This window comes from Streptopelia decaocto (assembly GCF_964273445.1).
Source record: "Streptopelia decaocto genome assembly, chromosome: 1".
NCBI classification, from domain to species: domain Eukaryota; kingdom Metazoa; phylum Chordata; class Aves; order Columbiformes; family Columbidae; genus Streptopelia; species Streptopelia decaocto.
Genome location: NC_138663.1, coordinates 13,559,973 through 13,580,801, shown reverse-complemented (window position 1 = coordinate 13,580,801; position 20,829 = coordinate 13,559,973). Strand labels below are relative to the sequence as shown.

General features: G+C 38.5%; 1 protein-coding gene across 4 annotated transcripts in view; it reads left to right on the top strand.

Moving 5' to 3' along the window:
- PHTF2 (putative homeodomain transcription factor 2) overlaps nucleotides 1–20,829 on the top strand; it is a 66,991-nt gene that overhangs the window by 321 nt on the left and 45,841 nt on the right. For 2 of the 4 annotated variants that reach the window (XM_082043917.1, XM_082043914.1), the window contains exon 2: nucleotides 13,882–13,958. In XM_082043917.1, coding sequence (XP_081900043.1) covers nucleotides 13,914–13,958 — 45 coding nt within the window. In that variant the 5' untranslated portion in view covers nucleotides 13,882–13,913. Of the gene's footprint in view, nucleotides 1–222; nucleotides 467–7,723; nucleotides 7,839–13,881; nucleotides 13,959–20,829 lie in introns of those variants that run through there. The other 2 variants (XM_082043916.1, XM_082043915.1) reach the window with 2 other exon arrangements.

Below are 20,829 nucleotides of genomic sequence, written 5' to 3'. Positions count from 1 at the left end.
AGGGGCGAGAGGCGGGGGGGCGCTCGGCCGCGCGGGGCGGTTCGCGCATCCCCACTTGCCGCGGCTCCCCTCACCCGTGGCCGGGCGGCGAGAGCGGCTCCGCTGCCGGCCCGCCGGGGGCCTCCCGCCCGGGGCAGCCCGGCCGAGGGGCGGGCGGGAGGCCCGTGGCCTCCGCGGCGCGAGGTCTCTCCGGCGGGGCTGCGCGGGTGTCCGCGCCCCCCGGGCCCGTCCCGCCGGGCGGGGGGTCCAGCGCGGCTGCTGAGGGGCCCTTCCCGCTCCACCGGCGGGGGGGCTGCGCCGTCCTGGGGAGCCCTCGGCAGCCGGGCTCGTTGGCCTCCGGTAGCTCGGCTCGTTGCGGGTGGTAGACGGTCAGTTACGCGTTAAAGCCTTGAGCCTCTGACCGTTTCCGTTCGTGTTACTGCTGCTGGCTAAGTCTGACTTGTGCTGTTAACACACCTTTTCCTTGGTAAGTTGCTGTAATGCATCGTGAGCTGCTTTAGTGCCTGTGCCAGGTGATGGGACTTTTTTTCTCCTTTTCTTTAAAGGTCCTAAATTTCAGCATCTTTGCCTTCATGCCTGACCTCATCTACTTTTGTGTTCTCTTATTTTATACGCTCTACTCTTCCTTTGGTGCTTGCTTTCTATTCCTTACCGCTTTTCTCCCCTTTTCACCCTAACCCAATGACAACCTGTCTACACCTTGTACGCTGTCCTTGGCTCTCAATTTGGGAAACTAAATGTCAGGCTACTTCCTGTGAGTTAAAATTTCTTTTGACAAATCTGTTTTCCTGGTAAGTGCTGTATTTGCTGTCTTTTCTATCAGAAGCCAGGCGACCAGTGGGGAAAAATGATCATGCAGTAGTAGAACGGTCCAGGTGTCGTCTTCTTTACTTTTGTTTTCACACATACTCCCTGGGTACATGTGACTTGGGTGTATCAGATTCACTGGCAGTTTTAGTCCATGTTCTCATGCTCTGTGCTTGGTATTTTGTCTCTTACTGCTTTTATATGTTATTGGTCACTTGAAAGGTAATGCTGCTGAGTCTTGCATTTTGTTCCAAATTTGCCAATGTCTTAACCATCTGTCATATAATTAACTGGAAAAAGTAATTAATTGGAAAACCTGACTTGTTGAAAGTACTTTAATTAACGCTCTGAAATTCTTTGTGATGAAAGATTCCTACAGAAAGTACAGCTGGTTTTACAATTTTGACACATGAGTTCTCTAATAGTAATGAGACTAAATATAGTGTGTCATCAGTAATTTGCCCACTTCTATCTTCCTGTTGATGCTGTTAAATAGATGGTGCTATCTGTTTTGTCAGGGAGAAGTGCATCACTTGAAATAGCCTCTTAATCCTAGGAAGTGAGTCCTAGTATCTTCAGCTGCATGTAGGGTAGTCACTAAGCGTCAGGATATATTTCTGTTATATACATTAGCACTTGGCATGAGATGTTTTTGTTTTCCTGGAGTTAGGGGCTAAAAGCATTCTGTGAATAAATCTCTGAGTTATAAATAGCTGTATGTATTTGGCTATTTCTGTAGCTCTGAAGGTTTTGATGATCACCTTTGATTTGCTTCTTTATTTGTGACTCCCTGGAAAGGATAATCCTTTTCTCAGAAGTCTTATTTTTGTTTCAGTAAGGTGTTTATGAGCTGATGTATGTACACACACCATACTTCTGTCAGTTTTGACTTTTTTTCTTTTTTTTTTTCCTTTCCCCAGAGCTCTACTTTACAGTATTTACAAACAGTTTTCATTTCTGAAGGTGAAGGTTGAGAGCAATACTTGGAACTGGTGTGCTTAAGATCCTGATCCCCATTTGAAGTGGAATGTTTGGACCGTTGAGTTTTCTGTTGCTATGTTTTGCTGCCAGTGTATGTTTTTATTCTGGATATAAATATTATAAAGGATAAAACATGAGCCTGAGTCATCTGAAAAAGAATTTGGAAACCTAGTTGATTTAGTTCAGTGTTTGTAGTAGAATTTTTTTCCTCTTGTACGGTGTGGAATGTGACAAACAAATAAATGATTGGTAATTGCTGGGAACTCCATGGAGCATTTCAAGTGTTCTGGTGGTACTGGATATCTCCCAAAGCAGAGTTAGCTCGGCTCGGCTCAGAAAGTTGTATCCATATTTGCTGAATGTTGGTGTGAGTTTTGCGCAAACTCAGAATCCTGTAGGCTTTGAAACAGGGACACAGGGTACTGGTGTTGTGTTGGAAGGGAGGCATAGGTGCGTTAAAAAGCCTTTGGTCAGCTTTGCTTGAGGCGGTTAACCAGGCAGCCAAGGGTGGAGCGGCTCTTGGAGGTGAATAATGCTGTTCCTGTCGCAGCTGGCAGGGGTCACTGGAAAGCAATGGACATTATTTTTTTCCTCAGTTCTCCAAAGTTACATATACTGGATTCCCAGGCTTTTTCTAAATATCATATTTTCTACTTGTTTATGGTAGAATTTTTGTTAAAGAAATAAAAACATCCATTATTTTACTTTTCTCAGGACCACTGTGAGTGAGAGTGGTAACAGTCAGAGGGTTTATTTTTGTCTGTAAGGAAGTTCTTTTCATAATAAACAGCATGCTCTATGGATTCATCACCGACCAGTTTGTGTGAATTTTTAGCTAGGCTTACGAAGGGCAGAAAGCTTATACAATTACTTTCTTTGTCCGTCTTCTCCTGTTTGAGAACTTCTTTAGTCAGTCAGATGGCGAAACCAAATTTAATGGCAGCTGAAAGACATTAAATACCTACACAGTAACAGATTTTTATAAAACTTTTGACAGCTAGTGACTCAATATTTCCATCTGAAGAAAGGCAGTTATAACTGAGTCACTTCTTTCCTCAGATCAACTGCTGGCCAGTCTCTGTGCTGAGTTCTGAGCCATTGTGGTGCCCACTGCTGCTGGCCCAGCCAAACAGTTGGGGCAGCTGGTCATATAGGTGTGGGGCAGGAAAAAATTGTTGAGTGAGGTGGAGAAGGGCAATAGGGAGCCACAGGACACTGGTAAATGCAGGCAAACTTAATTGCTTCTGCCCACGGAACAAGGCAGGTCTGTTTTTATTGTGATTTTGTTGTTGGTTTTCCGTGTGGGCTTTTTTTTTGTTTTGGTTTAGTTTTTTTGTTTTGTTTTATGAAACAAAACAGAAATCTTTTAGGATACCTCTACCAGAGGTAGTGCTCATTCTGACCATTCAAGGACTTTAAGATATGTACTTTACATACTACTTTGAGATATGTAGTGACATGAAAAGCAAAAGACTTCAAAAGCTTTAAATACCATGTGTTCTCCCTGGAGTTTATTGTGCTGTTATTCATGAAAGTCCTTGCTGGTCACAGAGGAAGCAGTTAACTACTTGAAGAAATTATATTCAAATTTTTGAGAATACAAAGAGATTAATAAATTGCCTATAGGCAAAAATAAGAGTTAATAGTAGTTAGGGATATAATGTATTACTGTGTAATGTTTGGGCATGCTCTACATGTAATCATAGAATAATTTAGGTCAAAAGGGCTCACTGGAAGCCATCTTTCTGGTCCAACCCCATCTCAAAGCGGGATCAGCTTCAAAGTTAGAGCAAACACGTGCATATATAGAGACCCATTATGTCATCAAGAAATGTGGAAATACGGCTTATATTTGTGGGGTTTTTTTCTGTTGAGGGCAGGATATCAGAGAGTTCACAGAGCTATTCTCTTGGTTCTTAATTTGCATGTGTAAAGAGGATTTTTTTCCAAATTCTCTTCTGCTGGGAATACTCTTTAAGCGAGACATGTAGTGTTCAGTATTTAATTCTTTGTTCATTTGAGGTGGTCTTGGTAGACGCACTCCAGAGAGACTAGATGGCTTCCTGGAATGACTCCAAGCATTGGATTGAACTCCTGTTTGCAAATACATTTGTGGTTCTTGTTCTTAAAAATTAAAATACAATTGGAAAGTGGGAGAAGAAATTAAAGCGGTGTAGCATCAAATGTGAAGTCATGCAAGCCGTGCATTTTGGAACCTGGCCAGCGCCAGATGCTTTTGGGGGTTAGGTGGTTGGCAGATGCCAGCGTGGCGGCTAAACACTCTTCGTGTTCAGCTGTCTTAAGGGACAGTTTGTTCTTAGCTTGCTGTGTTGCTTGTACCCTTTGTTGGTATTAGCTACTGGCCATTGGGGGTTTGGGCTAGGCAGAGTATTTGTGTGGCCAAATCAGCCCAGTGATGTCTGTGGATGTTTTCTTGCATCCTGGGTCACAAAGCTTGAGATTCCCTCAGCTGTGGGTTTTATTTTTTTTTTTCTTCTTATTGTGTGTTTAAATAGCTGCTTTCTTTTTGACTCTGAGTAAAATCTTGGCTTCAGTGACTTCCTGTGGTACTGAGTTTAACAGTCCATTTATGTGTTGTGATATAATATTTCACTGTTAAAAGCTTGGCTTTGCTATGCTTTAAGCTCAATTAATGAATGAAGTTCCCTTTATTGTTGGAAGCTGTTGTTTTCTTGACTATATTTTCTTTGTATTTCTTGAAGTCTCATTTAATTTATAATTCCTTATTTTTCTGTTCGGACTTGCCTGTCCCAACAGGAGATTCTTTCGAGCAGTTGATAATTTATAGCCTTTCTCAAAACACCTCCCCCAGTATTTTAATATTCTTCTTCAAATAAAATACATGCATTTCAGGTTAGATCACACAACTGATTTACAGAGCTGTATTGTGGTGTTTTCCTTGTTATTCTTCTTCTCTTCAGGTGTCTCTGTGTTCTTCTGACTGTAGTATATTGAATAGAAGAGCTCCCTGAACCGCCAAATTCCCTTTCTGGATTTGAGATATCTGATTTTAAAGTCTTGTGTGGTGTACATAGTTCATGCCCCTCCTCCCCACCTTATAGATAATAATTTGCATTCTTGATACTGAATTCTGGTTATGTTGCTTGTTGTTAAAGTTGATCCAGTTCATTGCCAAAGTTGATCCATACTCTTAAGCTTTGCTAATGTTAGATTAATTGTCATGTGGAAGTGTTACTACTTCAGGTTTTCTTCTCTGATGTATAAAATATAAATATAGTGAGTACTGCTGAACCTATTTACAGAAGCTTTAAGTTTGGAATAATAGGGCAGGGCTCAGTTCACACCATGTAAGGACTTAATTTAGGCAATGCTTTGTAAAAACTTTAGGCTACAGGTCTAAACAGGGCAAGGAAGAGAGGGGAAATTGTCTTAATTAGTCCAGATTAACTCTGTTAATGGTACTTCAGAAAGTTTGCAGGTAGAGATCCGGAGTGTTCAAGTTGGCTTCAGTCAGAGCTGCCTTACTATAGGCAGTGCTTCAGTGCTCACCTTATTCCATGGTCCATAGATCTGCAGAGCTAATTCAGATGAAAACTGCTCATTTAATTAGTAATGGCAGTCAATTCCTTGGAGATGTCTCCTGTGCGATGGGCTCTGATGCTGGTAAAAGGGGTGGAAGCTGGTGACTGAGAAAGAGTGTGGTCTGTGGTAATACTGGTTTAGAGTGGTTAAAACAGTTGCGAAGCCTTACCAGGCCACCCTGACCTTCTCCATCACTCTGTGTGGGCCTTACACATCTTTAGTGAGTGATTTCTTCTGCTGAAAGTTCCCTCTTAAGAGAGAACCAGCAGGAATGTGAAGCATCTCTATTTGTAAGCTAGCATTAGCTGTCAGCACCCGATGAAGCAGTGGTGTGATGAGCGTCGGTGCTCATCTTTCTCATAAAAGACTAATGATTAGCGTACTTAGAAAATTGGAAGCTGTGATTTCTGGCTGCTGTGATCCTGAATGGCTTTAACGTGAAACCTCTGGAAGAAGCTTGCTGCCAGGGCATGTGTATATTGAATGAGATCCCAGATGTCTGCATCTGTCACTGCAGGGTGGTCAGGTATGTGGCAGCTAGAGGAACATAAAAAAAAACAGACTAGCAAGATTCAGTCTGAGTTTAGTTTTGGGATCAGGATGCTTCTATGTGAAGCAGAATGGGGTTTTGTGTACACTACTCCTTGGACTGACACTAAATGGTAAAGCTATCAGGCCGGCAGTGTGTGATCCACCTGAGCAGGCAATAAATAGGCTGTTTTATTCAGAGTGGATGTTGCTATTAATCTTTATTATCCAGTTAGCCTATTGTAATGGAGAATGGTGAACTCAAAGTTTTGTTCAGTTTTCTGGCTGGTATTTGATCCATAGCAATGTTTGCTTTTCACAAATAGCAGTCTATTTAGAAGTCTCTGACATCTTTCCAAAGGCTCTTAGAAAGTCCACATATGTTTTATCACTTGCTCTTGTTTATCAGTTAGTTTGACATGTTCAGAAATGCTGATAGACTAAGACATGATCTTCCTTTGCAGAACCTGCTGATTAGACCCTATCAGATAGTCTTTCAGGTATAATGTTGTTCTATTTTTAATGATAGTTTTGAAGATCTTGCCAGATACACATGTAAGGCTTGTTACTCTGCAATTCCTTTTCTGGATCACTCCAGAGACTTTTTAAAAAATATAGGCTCAGCATTCTCTACTATGTTCCTATAGAACAGTGTCTGTTACAAGAGACTGCAGCTTTTTCTGACAGCTCAGCCACTTCGTGCCTCAGCTGCTTCAAGAACTTGCTGGATAACTATTTGTAGAACATGATGCAAACTTGGTTATTTAGGAGTGGTTTTCAGCTTCCTGACTGTACTCATCGAGAAGCCACAACTCTGCTGTGCATTGCCTGGTGACAGATAAACACGTCTTTCTAAATACCAAGTCAGTATTTTCACTGGGCAAGATTTATTGTTGCAGGAAATTGCTGTTGTGTTTAGAATCACAAGGAGGAGAAAAGGAGCATAGCATTTTATTTCAAGGTGGCCACTGTATTTTTTTTTGACTGTTTGTTGAGAAGAGTGTATATATAAATGAAAAAATTATATTTATAGAAATTCTATTCCTTAAAGAAGTTGTTATGGTACTAAGAGCAGATGTATACGTGCAGTATTTCTGGGATTTCTCATTATATGTTTGTAAATATGTTTAATGGGATATGTATTTATGTGTGTAGTATTCAGCATAAAGACCAGCAATTAAAAAGAACAGAACTTGAGGTTGACTATATACTGTGTTTTATTTGTCTTTTTTAAGATGCAGCATTTTCGGAAATGTCTTGGCTTGTAGATCTAGTGTGCTAGCAGCAATTACTGCATTTGGTTTGATGGGAATCAACATCTCTTAGATAAGATGCAAAATTAACTTGATTATAGTCCACTTTTAGGCCTTGAAATTTTTTCACTTCCTTAAACAGTATAATGTATTTAAATATTTGGAGCCTTTTGCTAGTTAGTAACCACTGCAGCAGACTCAGGAGTAAATTGTGACAGGTGTAGAATCCTGGAATTCTCAGTACAGAGTTCTTCCCCACCTGTTTTTACAAGTAAGGTAACTAGGAAACTGTGTGATATCACTTCAAATGGAGCCATGAACAGAAAACAGTTATGGAACAAAATTAGCAAATTTGCACAGACCTTAAAGCTGAGGGCATAGAATCCAGAAATGGCTACAGCAGTTGCAACAACTGCACGCAATGTTCTTTTCCCAGAGCTTGAAATACATCTCAGAAATCCTGATACTCAACATTTTGTTACTATTTCAGACAGTTGTGTAATTGACTGGCAAAACAAGTATTCCTTGGGGACAGTCATTTTTTCTGTGATACTGCCTTGCTAGTTTGTCCTTCAGATATTTGTGTTTTTACTGTGGAAGTGAAGATGGTTAAGTGGAGTCTGCTTCCTATCAGAACTTGAAAACTGATTCTTGCTGCATGCTCAATGCTGCAGCTGTAACTGTGGGAGCTTCCTGCTTGGAATGGTAAGGGATAAATGGCATGAGCTTATAAGGAAGATTGTGTATGCAGTGGCAGAAATGGGATCAGATACGGTGGTTTGTGTGCAAAATACAGAGGCCTGAGAAAGTATCTGTTTTTCAGTAATTGACATCTTAACTGGAGGCACAGGTAGGTATGGACATGCCGCCAGACGTCTGTGTGTGTCATGATACATCCCGTTTGGTATGTCTGTGTATATAAGAACAGGGCTTGATACACAGCAGCCAGCATGAGGTCTGATTCATACTTTATTGTTGGTATTGTTGGCCTGATAATCTCCTTAAACAAACATCAAAACTCCTCGAACAGGTACCTGGGGATGTTCAGTGTTTTTTTCCACCAGTTGTTTGGGGGTGGTTGTTTTCTAGTGTTGTTGTGGGGTTTTTTTGTGGGTTTTTTTTTTTTTTTTTTGAGATGGCGTGAAGAACAGGGTTTGAAAATTCGTTCTCTTTCATGAGCAGTGTCTTAGGAATGGTGATATCCAAATTTAGCAGAGTTGTCAGTGTTCTTTGGGGAAAGCAAGTGTGATAATTCCTTTTTATTTACAGAGTATCATGCTGTTCTTTGGGAAAGCAAGAATGTTAATTCCTCTTTATTTACAAACTATCATGGCCTTGGATTGCAAAGCAACAATCTGGGAGGGCCTTGGCTGGCTGGGCAGCAAGAGTACTTTTCATGCTGGCTACTGGACGTGTTCCCCAGGTTAACAGTGTCTGATATTTTAATTTTATTTTCTTTTTTGGCTTTCCTTTGGCCGCTTCAGATATTCTTAAGGCTAGCTGAAACAAACGCGATAAAACTTTCACTGAAAGGTGTGAACCTGGGAGTGACAAGTTTCTCATTTGCTTGTATACAATTTGCAATTCTGAAATGCTGCTTTGAGAACATCAATGCATAGATAAAGTACTTGAACAGAACACGGAGTGCATAATATAGTGTTTGATGTTCCTTTTTAAAATGAAGTGTAAGTGGTTTATTTGTAATGCACGTAGAAAGAGTGTGTCTTTTGAAACACTGGTTCAAGGATTTGATCCTGTTCTTGGTGGCAGTGGCAGAGCTCCCATGGATTTGAGCACAGGAAGGATGACTCTAAGTTTAGTGGTGTATCTGCATTGTGTTCATACGTATGTTGGTTTGTTTCGTCATGGCAGAAACAGCTTTTCAGTCAACAGCGGATGCCTAATATGACTAAGATGTTTATTGAGCTCATTTAAAGTTAGCTTAAAACATCAAATAATGTCAACAATTTGATGATAATGTTAATTTCTATTTTGATGTTGAACCTGGAAAGTGAGGGGTTTTTTTTCCTCATTAAAGTTATTTTCTAGCTGTATATGAGCAAGTATAATGTTTTACTTTGAAGTGAGTTTGTGTGTGACAAATGTTGCTACAAAAATAGGAGTTCAGGCCATAGGTTTTCTTATTTTGATTCATTGTCTCTTCTTACTCTTCCTTCCAGGAAATATTAGTGAAGTTATAGTGAAACTATAATATGGAGGATCTAACATAATGGTAAAACAGTTCCATTGTGGAAAACAGCTGAAACCAAGTTCTGATAGTCCCATGGCTTTATGCAGTAACATTTTTAAAACTTCCTTTAATTTGCTGCTAAGGAAAATTAAGCTTCTGGAGGTAATAAAAATCAATGGTGTTTTGAAAAACATTTGAGCCAAATGCCATAGCTCTGCAATTTTACTTCTAATGATGTTTAGTGAACATACCAAGTTCATCATTCCGTGATCATAATGAGCTGAGAAGGACATTCAAGCCTTGACTCAGCAGCTGGATGCTATCCTGACCATTCAGGTTAGGATTGTTACAAAGGAAAGGAGGTCCCTTGAAATACTTAGTGATTCACAGTGTTTAGGGGCAAGGAAAGCAACTACTGGCCTATGCTTCCTTGCTTGTGTTGTGTTTTTAATGGTGTCCTTTTGCTAGTTGACACTGCTTAGACTTGTATATTCTTCTAAAAAATGTCTTTTTTTTTTTCCTTTTGTCACTATGAGGACCACAATTTTATTTTGAACTTCTGTCAGAGTTCAGAATAGATTTTATTTTCTGTAGCCTGTCATTTAGAACTGTATGCATTTGTGTCTGACTTGGGTCACCAAATCACTGTGGATATGAATAAAATTTTAAAATATAGTTACTTTGAATTTATTAAAATCCGTGTTGTAGTGTCTAGTCTTGTGTTATACAATAAGTGCTGCATTGCTTGAGTGAGCATTTAACTACCTGAAGACATCTAAGTATAGATTTCTGTGGCTTTTGTGGAGCTGCTCATTTGATTTTGAGGTGTAATGTGTACTTACTTAAAGTGGAATGTGATTATGCTCTGAAATAGAAAAGAAATAGCTAAGAAACCCTGCTTCTAGATAGGGATCATTAAAACCAGGTAGTCATCTATTTTTAGTTTTAAAGAAGTACTGCAGTTTTGATTAAAAACAAATGTTGCTTGTTATTCTTAGTATTAACTGTGAGTTTGATGGAAATGTGATGAACAGCTATGTTGATCACAACAACCCTGTGATATTCAAGCTTTTATATTTGGATGTTCTGTCTAATCTCTGAAGTTGGGAGTGTTTCTTTTATTGCTCTTAAGTCTCCAACTAGTTAAGATTAAGTTAATCTTGCTGTAGTTACTCTGCACAGGACCTCATACAACTGAGTGCAAAAGTCGGTCCCTGTCCCAGATGTTGGTATTTGAGAGAGAACATGAAACAAATGGCTGGATCCGGAGAGGATGGGAGGAGAAAAAGGCAGAGCAAGAGGCCATGCTCTGTGGTGCTCGTGGGTGTGCATCAGCACTTTCGATTTGTTCGCTTTACCCATTTGGTGCTGATGTGTCTTAGAGCCCAGCTTGTACAGTCTGACTTCAGGATCAACATCAGTACAAATTGTCAGCTGAATAACATATTAACTTCTAATGAATATGCAGAGTTCTGAAATTGCTGTGATGCTTAGTCTCCTCTCTAGGTGTTCAGTGAGCTGTGGGCAGCTGCAGAGTCAGCTCCAGGGCTGCAGCTTTAGTGCCTTGAATTGCTACCATCCATTTCTCATCAGATAAGTTACCTTCAGGCCAAGACTATTGAACTCATTATACTGTCTCAAAAAAAAAATTAAATTGACCAAAAAAACAAACCACAGACAGATCCCAGACCCTGTAAGCAGGAACACTGTCTGGAAATAACTAAATGAACCTTTTTACCTTTCAGTTTTGTACTGTCTCAGAAATTGTTTTATATCTTTTGAAGAAAGCATATGATATTTCCTTGTAGAGGTGTTTTTATTTAGCACACCAAACTCTGTTAAAGTCTTTTGAGACATGCATCCCACTATTCTGTCATATTTACTTTTGTAAGCATCATCTTTGCATTTGTGTATGCAAATGTGTATGCAAATTTGCTTTAAACACCACCAAAATAGACTCTGTGAAGGATTTAATGTAGAGGGTTTCTTAAAAATATGAAAACCGTGGGTAATTTAAATATCAGGTATGTTGATAGAAATAAAATAAATTAATAGTAAAAGTACTTCATTATAATTAGTTTATAGTTTTGTGACGTAATTGTTTCTTGAAGCAAAGGGTTTTTGAGTAAATTGGAGAACTACTGCAAAAAAGGTGCAGCCTTTAAAATGACTTGTCCAATTTTAGCCATATTTGACACAGCTGAAAGTCTTGGATTCACAACTTAGTGTTCATTTCCTGAAAAATCATTGTCCTGAGAGAGAGAGAGAGTTCAAGTTAATGTAGCTGTTGAGGGAAAGATTTCTGTGCAGGCTGAATGTTTCGTTCTGTACTGCTGATAATGAGTTTTTCCAACCCTTTTCTCATCCTGTAATTATGGTGGTAGGAAGCAGAGTATGTTGTATATAAGAGGGGATGTTGGTTTAAGAGAAATGCAAAGGAATTAAAGATCCTCCAAGATGAGGTTGGTGTCTCTGTGAGCAGTGGGGCTGCTCTCGCTGTGACTGTGCTATGTAGGTCACGTTATATGCGGAGACTATGTATGGCTAAGGGTTTTACGTGGCTTTGAGTCTGTAGTCTGGTGTAGCAAATGATTTTAAATTTAAGTTCACTTAAACAAGTTTTCAAACAAGAGAACATCCTATTTTAAGCTTTGTATAGATGAGAAAGAAGGGTAGCTGGTCTATGGAATATGCCAAGTTGCATCAAAGTCTCCGTTGGGCTCCATGCTTTATGCGATAGAAATATTTTTTTATTTACTGTGCCAATGAATTCTTAATATCTGGTACTTGCTCTTAGAAAAACTGCCACTATTATCAGAAACCAATGGATCAGAAACAATTACACATGTTGACACAGTCATGGCTGCCAGCTTTAACTGACTTGATGTGACTTACACAATATTATCAACAGTGGAAAAATTGCACTGTTTGTTTACTCAGTTGTACCAAAAGTCAGTGTCCTGATATTTCTGAAATGTGTTAATGACTGTTGAAGCTCTCTCAGAGACATTTCTTTCTATTGTGTTGTAATTTTGTCTGAACATGTGTAGAGGATATTTGAGTTAGAAATCTTAAATATAGCTCCTTTTGGGTATATGATGTCTGTTTTTTGAAAAAGCTTTGTGAAACATGAAAATGTATGGCATTATGTTTCTTAGAAATTCTTGAGATCCAGTGTAAAATGTTTGTACTGTTGAAGGTTTGTACTATAGTCTATATGATACATATCTAAACTTGCTAAATATGGTGTCTTTAAAGGAGTGAACTGTGTAAAATACAAGTACATCCATACATGAGTCATGGAAGGCAATAAATAGGTGTCAGTGCAGAACCGAGTCTTTTGAAGGGTCATCTTCTCTTTCTGAGGAATGCCTTGGAAGATGGTAGTGTTGATAGGGCAGTTTTAGAGGGACTATTTGTGATTTTTGTACAAACAGCTGTTATGATCAGGTCATCCAGTATCTGCTTTTTTTAAAAAAAAGTGAAATTTTTTGTGATCAACAATGTATAATAAAGTGTTACAAGTTCTTCTAGTGTTTATGCATTTTATAAAGACACTTCTAATTTAATGTATTGCACAATTTCAGATTCCATCCCATTTTTTTGGAAAGTGTATTGTTCTTTGCCTTTCTTATCTGTTCAAATGCTGTAAACAGATGTCTTTCCCTTTGTTTTGAAAGACAAGGATCACCTTTAAACTTTCACCATAAAAATTACCGACAGATGAATAATTTTTATTTTCTTCCAATGAAGAAATAGAAGGTGTAATATTGTTGATATTGACAGTGTTATGATAAGTGTGATATTTTTATCAGAAATCATAAAACCATAGAATAGTTTAGGCTGGAAGGGGCCTTCAAAGCTCATCTAGTCCAACGTCCTGCAATGAACAGGGACATCTTCAACTAGATCAGGTTGCTCAGAGCTCTGTCCAGCCTGGCCTTGAATGTCTCCAGGGATGGGGCATCTACCACCTCTCTGGGCAACCTGGGCCAGTGTTTCACCACCCTCACCATAACAAATTTCTTCCTTATATCTAGTCTCAATCTTCCCTCTTTTAGTTTAAAATCATTGCCTCTTGTCCTATTGCTACAGGCCCCACTACAGGACTGATCTAGCACTGTTTTTTGTCTCCTCCAAAAATAAGTAATTGTCTGTATGAAATTTTATTGCATTTTATAATGCAGTTATTCCTGGACTTCAGAATACTGTGCTGTGGTAATAACTATAGGTTGCTTAATTTATTAAAAAAAAAATGCTGCATGTAATTTAACCCTCGTGAGGTTCTTGTGAGACTATTACACATCGTCTCTGTGCCATGTGTGTTTTACTGAGAAGGATGGCCAAAGCTGACACTTCTGATGTCCTGTAGCAGCAGTATCGTTGTTTTTTTGTTTACTTAGAGGAGAAAACCCTATTACTGAAATAGTAATTAGGCATGATGTGAAGTAAGGATAGCTGTTCAGTGCTTTGCAGGTAATGGGAGTGTTTCTACATTCCCTATGTTGGCCTTCATAGAGAAGGTGGAAGTAAAGTTCTGTCTTTTTCTGTTAACAGCCTAAAATGACTGTGTGAATTCAGTGGAATAAATGGCGTCCAAAGTAACTGATGCTATAGTTTGGTACCAGAAGAAGGTAAGCTTTCTATTTGTTTTTATGGTGGCTTAAAAAAAAAAAAAAACAGTTGGCCTGTTGTGTTTTATGTGTAAAGTATAATAAACATAAAATACTATTGCATTATTGGTTAGCGTTGTATGGGAGTGAGTAGCTGGAAACTTTTCTTCCAAAAGTAAATGAATATTTAGTTAATGAAACAGAATAGCTCTGTGGTCTATGTTGAAAACTCCTTACTCCCTTGGCTACTTGTGCTATGGAAAAAAAACAGAAAAGAAAATTTTCACTCTTTAGAATGTTAATTAACATACAGGTGAATGTTTCTATAGCATATAAATGAATCCTTGTATTTAAGTAGAAAGCAAGAATTGAAATGTATTTTCTGTCAGTAACAAGGAACTGTGTAATCCACACCCAAAAGAGATAGGCTAAGGCTTTTTGGAAGTTAATTAGGGAAAAAAATCAGGGGGGAGGAAAAATGTGTCATTTGGAGATACATAGTTACAGTACCACCAGATACTGTATCTTTTGATTCACATTTGCACATAGAAATGTTGATGTCTCTTTCTAATTTAGTATTTTGACAATTTCAAAGCATCATATCCTCTTGATGTTGCTACATTTTGAGGTATGTTTCCTTACCAAGACATAAATAAGGTGTGATGATCTTATTTTCTTGGCCCTCCATGGTTTAGTAAGTTTCTATGAGTTATCATTTTCCTTGAGGCTATGGCCATGTTTCTAAGTGAATGCATCTTGTCCTTAGGAGGATAATGGCAATACTCTTCAAAACAGAAATTCTGGTTAACTTCTAGCTAAGCAACAGTTAATTTCTAGAATTAGACAATATGGGTATGCTTTGAGAGTTTTACAACTGTGAATTAAAGGTATAGTTGGAAAAGCACAAAGATTAATTTTGCTGACTTAATTTATACAAAACATTCAATTACATATTTAAGAAATTGAAAACAATTTAGAATGTAATTAGGTTTTTGTTTGGTTTTGTACTGTGTACTCTTTCCCTTCTCTTATTCAAGCTTTACAAAAAGTATTTTTGTAAAAGTATCAGTGGAATTACAGTGTGGTTTTGAACTATTTCTTGATTGCAGGTCCAGTCACTTTTTTTTAAAGATTGGAAGGATTACTTGTGGAAGATTTAGTGTAAACAAAATCCAGTGCAGGATCTTATGGAAGGGGAAAGTGATGCTGACTTTACCTACTTCGTGCAGATAATACTTAAAAGGACAAAGTTGTGTCCATATTTGGTTTGGCCAGGACCTCTTTTGTGCAATGCAAGAGATGCTGGCTGTCAGATTCTTATCACATCTTTGAGGTTGTTTTATTGATGATGATGAACTAGTCTTTGGACAGATCTTTTATGGTATTCAGCTTTATGTATAAATGGTCCTTTGATGCAAGAGAGAGTCTGAAGTCTCTGTAAATCTTAGGTGAAGTTGATGCTTGTTATCTCTCTATATTTTTTTTTAACTACATGTCTGTTTTCCTGTTGGTGATACAGGAAAAGGAATGCCCTATGTGATATTCACCAGCTTTTCATCCTCCTGATGTTAGGAAGGCAGGATCTGCTGCTGAGTCACTGTGCTCTGACCTTACGGAGGGCAGGCCTTCTGTTTTTCATATGAACAACCCATTCCTCAACTTTACTTTTCCCAGGACACTTCTCCTAACAGAATTGCTTATTATCAGTACAGGTCATTCTTTTAACCCTTGTTCTGTCATTTTTTTCCACTTATTCCACACACGTTTCCATTTATTTCATTCATACCAATAATATTTCTGCTACAAGTCTCTGCAGGCTTTTACAGAGGTCTGCTCAGCCAGAAATTGCATGCTGCCTTTATGGTGAGGAGTTCTGGGGAGGTGACTCTTGTTACTTCATGAAAGACTGGGCTGTCTTCAGGAGGGATAAGATCTTGCGTAAACCAAATGTTGATGTTTTCCATGGCGTGAACAAAATCTAATTGCAGTCCATATGTGGACTGGGCTCTGCCAAATCAGCAGGCTTTTCTTCTTTTGGTATGAGGAAATGGAGTCTGTTTTGGGGGCAAATGGATGCACTGCAGAAATGTTGCATCTCATGAAAATCTTCATGCTAATTTCATTATTTCTTAAGCCCCATTTATTGAAGGTTCTCTTGGATCAGACTGGTATCCCCAAGGGTTTTTTTCACCCATGTCCTTGATTTTGTCTATTTATTTATTTAAATCTCTCCCATGGCACAATATTTTTTCCTCATGGATTTGTTGTTTGCACCAAAGATTTCAAATTGGGGAACAGGAAGAGCTATGGTAGCTGTTACTGGGTACCAGACATTTTTTTGTCCTTTCTGATACATTTCTGTTATGTGATTGCTTATGATGGCAAAATACTGAACTCTGAACTCTGTGAACTTTCAGTTCACGTTGCTTTTGGTTTCACATTTTGATTTCTGAGTTGTCAAGTTGTCCTATTTACCATGCTTTTTTGGATCTGTTTATTCCTCACAGAAGTAACTGAAATTGAAGGTGGGGAGGGATCAAAACTTATCACAATCTGGCAGTAAAACATAGTTTCTGGGACAAGAGAGAACCAGGGTTGCAGTCAGTATTGATCAAATTGATCTAACTTGCCTATAAAGTGACAAAAATAAAGTGTTGTTTTGGGGAGAATTTTCGGATTAATAAATTGATGTATGAATGCCCTAAAAAAACCATGAAGAACTTCTAATGTTTATATTCATACATAAAGAAGAAAAATATATTTGAGTAGGTAGAGGTTGGGTAAGCAGAGAACTTGCTCCTTGTGTTTGTTTTCCATTGTAATGTATTTTTGGATGTATTAATTTTATGTCTCTGTCTACTGAATTTCAAAGGTCTTGTTGTTTCTCAAAAGTAAGGCACAGAGTTAAGCAATTGAGCTCTTCCAACCCTACTTCAGGCAAGTTTACTAAATATTATATTTACTCATGTGACTCATTCTGTTGTCTGAAATTGAGCTCCTCACACGAGGATGATTTAGTAATGCACTTCATCGTTTAAAAGGTCAGACGCCTTATTATGTAAACTTGCAGTTTGTTGTTGCAATAGAGGTACTCTGCTTTTAGTGTATTGGAGCTCTTGATTGCTGTCTTATAAAAATACAGTAATAAATTCTTAGTTATTTTAAGTTTGATTGTAAGATTTCAGATAGTGTATTACACCAGCTTGTTATTGGAGATGTAAGATTGCATGGACAGAGCTTTACAACTTCCAGTGATAGCTTGTGTTTTCCAGATGCTACAAATACTTTTCCAAGGCCTGAAATGTTAACAGGTAAATCCTGCTACACACAGGTTGGGTCTGTAGAAAGCAAAATAAATTAAACCTCTGCTGCATTCCTGGGTGAACTGGGGAGTGCAATGCTGAGATTCATATGTCAGACGCGGTTTGTCTGGCTTGTTTTCAACACTTTCTGCTGCACTGGCTCTTGCAATAAAAGGGTGTGGTGGCGTGTCTGAATTGTTCTCTAGAATGGTTTGTTACATTGGTCCCAGGCAGCTACCAAGCTAATTCTTACATAAATGCACTTTGTTAGTTAATATCCTTAGAATTATGTGTATTTGCCAGAATACTGATCTTGCTTCAGATTTGTAATTGATGGATTTTATGGAAAAAAAATCATAATATTTCCTCTGAAAAAATCTGAGACCCCTCACAATTACTTTAAACAATTTTACTGTCTGATCCCTCACCTCTCTGATACTGATAGTCTATGCATACTTGACATACTGCCTTGGTAACTGACATTAAAAATCAAACATATTGCTTGTAACTTAAGCTTTTGCATTAATTTCTTATAATACTTTCAAGTTTTACAGATAGTAGATGTGCAGTTTTTGGTCTGGCAACTATGTGTAAATTATTTCAATCCTTATAGAAGCTTTGCTGCTAAAATGGGGAACTTTATACAAATTAGTTAATAATATTGCAGGAGAGAATTATGTTGCTATGTCTCTTGGGGATGGTTGTAGGGAAAGGCAGAATGGAACTTAATGAATTGAACCTGAATCCTGCACCTGATTACATATCAGTTAACTTTGCCAGTGCAGCTTTCTGCTGTTTCAGGTGTCCCTTGGGTATGGCTGTTAAAGGGCACAATAAAACAAATGAGATGTTTTCTCTCTCATGGCTATAAAGGGTAAAATTAGAGTTCTAATTTCATTGCTTGAAGATATGCAATATTCAGTGTTTTACAGCTCATTAGACCAAGATTATGCTTGCCAAGTTAATAAAGGAAGAAATAAACAAAAAGTTATATAATATCCTGAAACCACCCAGTTTCCTTCTTGGCACTGAATTTTTGTCATGTGCTGGTGACCCTGGCACCAAAACCCATTTTTGCCAAATGGTTGGGCTGTATGGCTCTGTTACTTAAAACTTTGGATGCTGAAACTGCATCAGTTTGAAAAGGTCTGCCTTCAGGTGCCAAAACCTGACAAGTGTCAGAGCTGGCTACTTGTGAAAGCACTGAGGAAAAAAGATATTTTTAGAAGAGTTTCCTTCCACATAGTGCTGGGATTCGGTACTCGGGTTGTAATCTGACCAAATAGGGGGGATTGCTTTCAGCTCCTTGTTTCGGTGAGACAAAACTCGAGTTTCTGAATCTTGGGTAAAACATCACTCAGAAACTGATGCTGTGGCTGAATAAAGCAAGCTTGCGTTTTGCCTGGCTGTTGGCTCCCCTGCCTGCTGTGCCTTCCCACAGACTTCCATGCACTCATCTGGTGAATTTGGTCAGGGAACTAAGCCAGTTAAAACTTAAGACTGAGAATCTCTAAGCAGCTGAACCTATCTAATGGAGGGATTGAAATCGTTCTGTCAGTTCTTGAAATGTTTCATTATGCCTTGTGAAACTGTAAACTAACATTTTATTTTCCTGAGTGATCTGATTGATCTTTCAGCCACACAGATGAGTGTTCTGGCACCAGGAAAGTGTGCTGTGAGAAGTGGAAATGGTCAGCGGTGTAAGGGCAGTGCAGTTTCAAAAGCCTAGGTGCAATGCTGGTAAAATTGCTGGATTTTCACTGGTCTTCAGGGAGTTACACCGAATAATGGAGCTGTCAGAGTGGTTTTCTTTTCACAGTTATGTCTTGAGGCTGCCTTGTTTTGTGTAAGTACGTAACTGTAAGAAAAATAAAATGTTGCAGAGGTCTTAACTGCTTAAGAGTGGGCGAGTAATTGGGCTATATTAGCAACGGTGTAGGCAGTGGGTCAAGGGAAGGGATTATTCGCCTCTGTTTAACTCATGTGAGACTGCACCTCGGATGCTGTGTCCAGCTTTGGGCAGCGACATTCCTCCAGCGGAGGGCCACCAGTACTGTTATGGAGCTGAACCATGTGATGTACCAAGAGTCTGAGAGATCTTGGTTTGCTCTGTCTGAAGGAGAGAGGGCAAAGGGCAGAGCTTGCTGCCCTCAACTGCTGCTTTGGAAGCTGTGGAGAGGATGGAGCTGGGCCCTTCTCAGAGGTGGGCAGGGATAAGTCCTTGAGCAAGCTGCTGTAACTAGACCTGCTTTGCACAGGAGCTGGGCTAGATGACTGCCAGAGGTTCCAACCTATGCGCTTCTGTGATGGCTTTAGTTTGAAATCTGAAGATGAATAAATGTTGTCCTAAGGGATTGTGATTAATGACAGAGATGGAATCTCAGTTTGTGCTGCTTTTTAGGTGTTGCTCTATAGTCCATGAAGCCAAAGAAATGGTACCTAAATTTACCTCTAGTGTCCAGTTCATGTCACTAGGGAATGGCTTAGAGTAGGTGTTGGTTACTCTTGTAATCTCATTTAGTTTAATATGCAGACTGTTTCTAACTATTCTGATGTATATAATTTTCCCTTATGCTTAATTGTGCAATGAAAAAAGACTTTCTGTGTTTTTAGTAGATATGCTAAAATCTGTAAACCATTACTCAATGCAATAAGTAGGGCTGACTGTAGTTACCAAGAATTAATCTGTAACGAATGATACAGAAAAACTTTTAATATATAGTTGATAAATGTTTAATTATGTATTATTGTACCCTGAAAGGGATGTTATCTTTGAAGTAAGCTTTGGTTAAATTATTGTTCAGTGAAATGGCTGTAAGTCCAGTGCAGAATTTTAGCAGGTCATTAGTCGAAAATTAAAACAGTTAAAAACAAATAAGCCTTAAGGTTTTAAATTGCTTCATTTTACTCTAAATAGCTGGTTTCAGCTCTGCCTCTGGGGCTGAACAGGGAGAACGGACATGAATCCCAGAATCTTTTAGTAATCAGAGGTAACAATTCAGCAATCATAAATCCAGAGCTCTGCACCTTAGGATATACAGTTCTAATCCCTTCATTTTTCTTCTCCATTTGACTAAAAGTTACTAAACTGTTTGCTATTAGCAGACAGGGTACAACTATGACATATAGTGATTTCCATCTGTGGTCTATTAGCCAAGTTTGTCTTAGCTTAGCTTGTCTGGTCCACATAAACCAAACTGAAAAATCCTCACCACCCTTGACATCCACCAAAAAACAGCCTGAAAAATCCGATCCTAAAACTAGAAATCTGCTTCAACAGAGATAATGATACTTCTGAGCTACTAGATTATTGCCTTTGTTGCAATGGGATCAGTTCATGTAAGGAATAAAATGGGGTTTAAAATAACTTTTAATAATCCTGTTTCCAGTTTTGAGAAAATAAGAAATGATTTATCGAATATCTGAAACTCTATACTTAATCATAAACTAATTATTAAGCACTTTGAAAGATATTTTAAAATTAGTAATATTATATGTATAGAAATTATTTCTATGTTATTATCCTAATATTAAAATTGATACATATAATCATATATTATTATAAGAATATGGGACTGTATATGTTAATA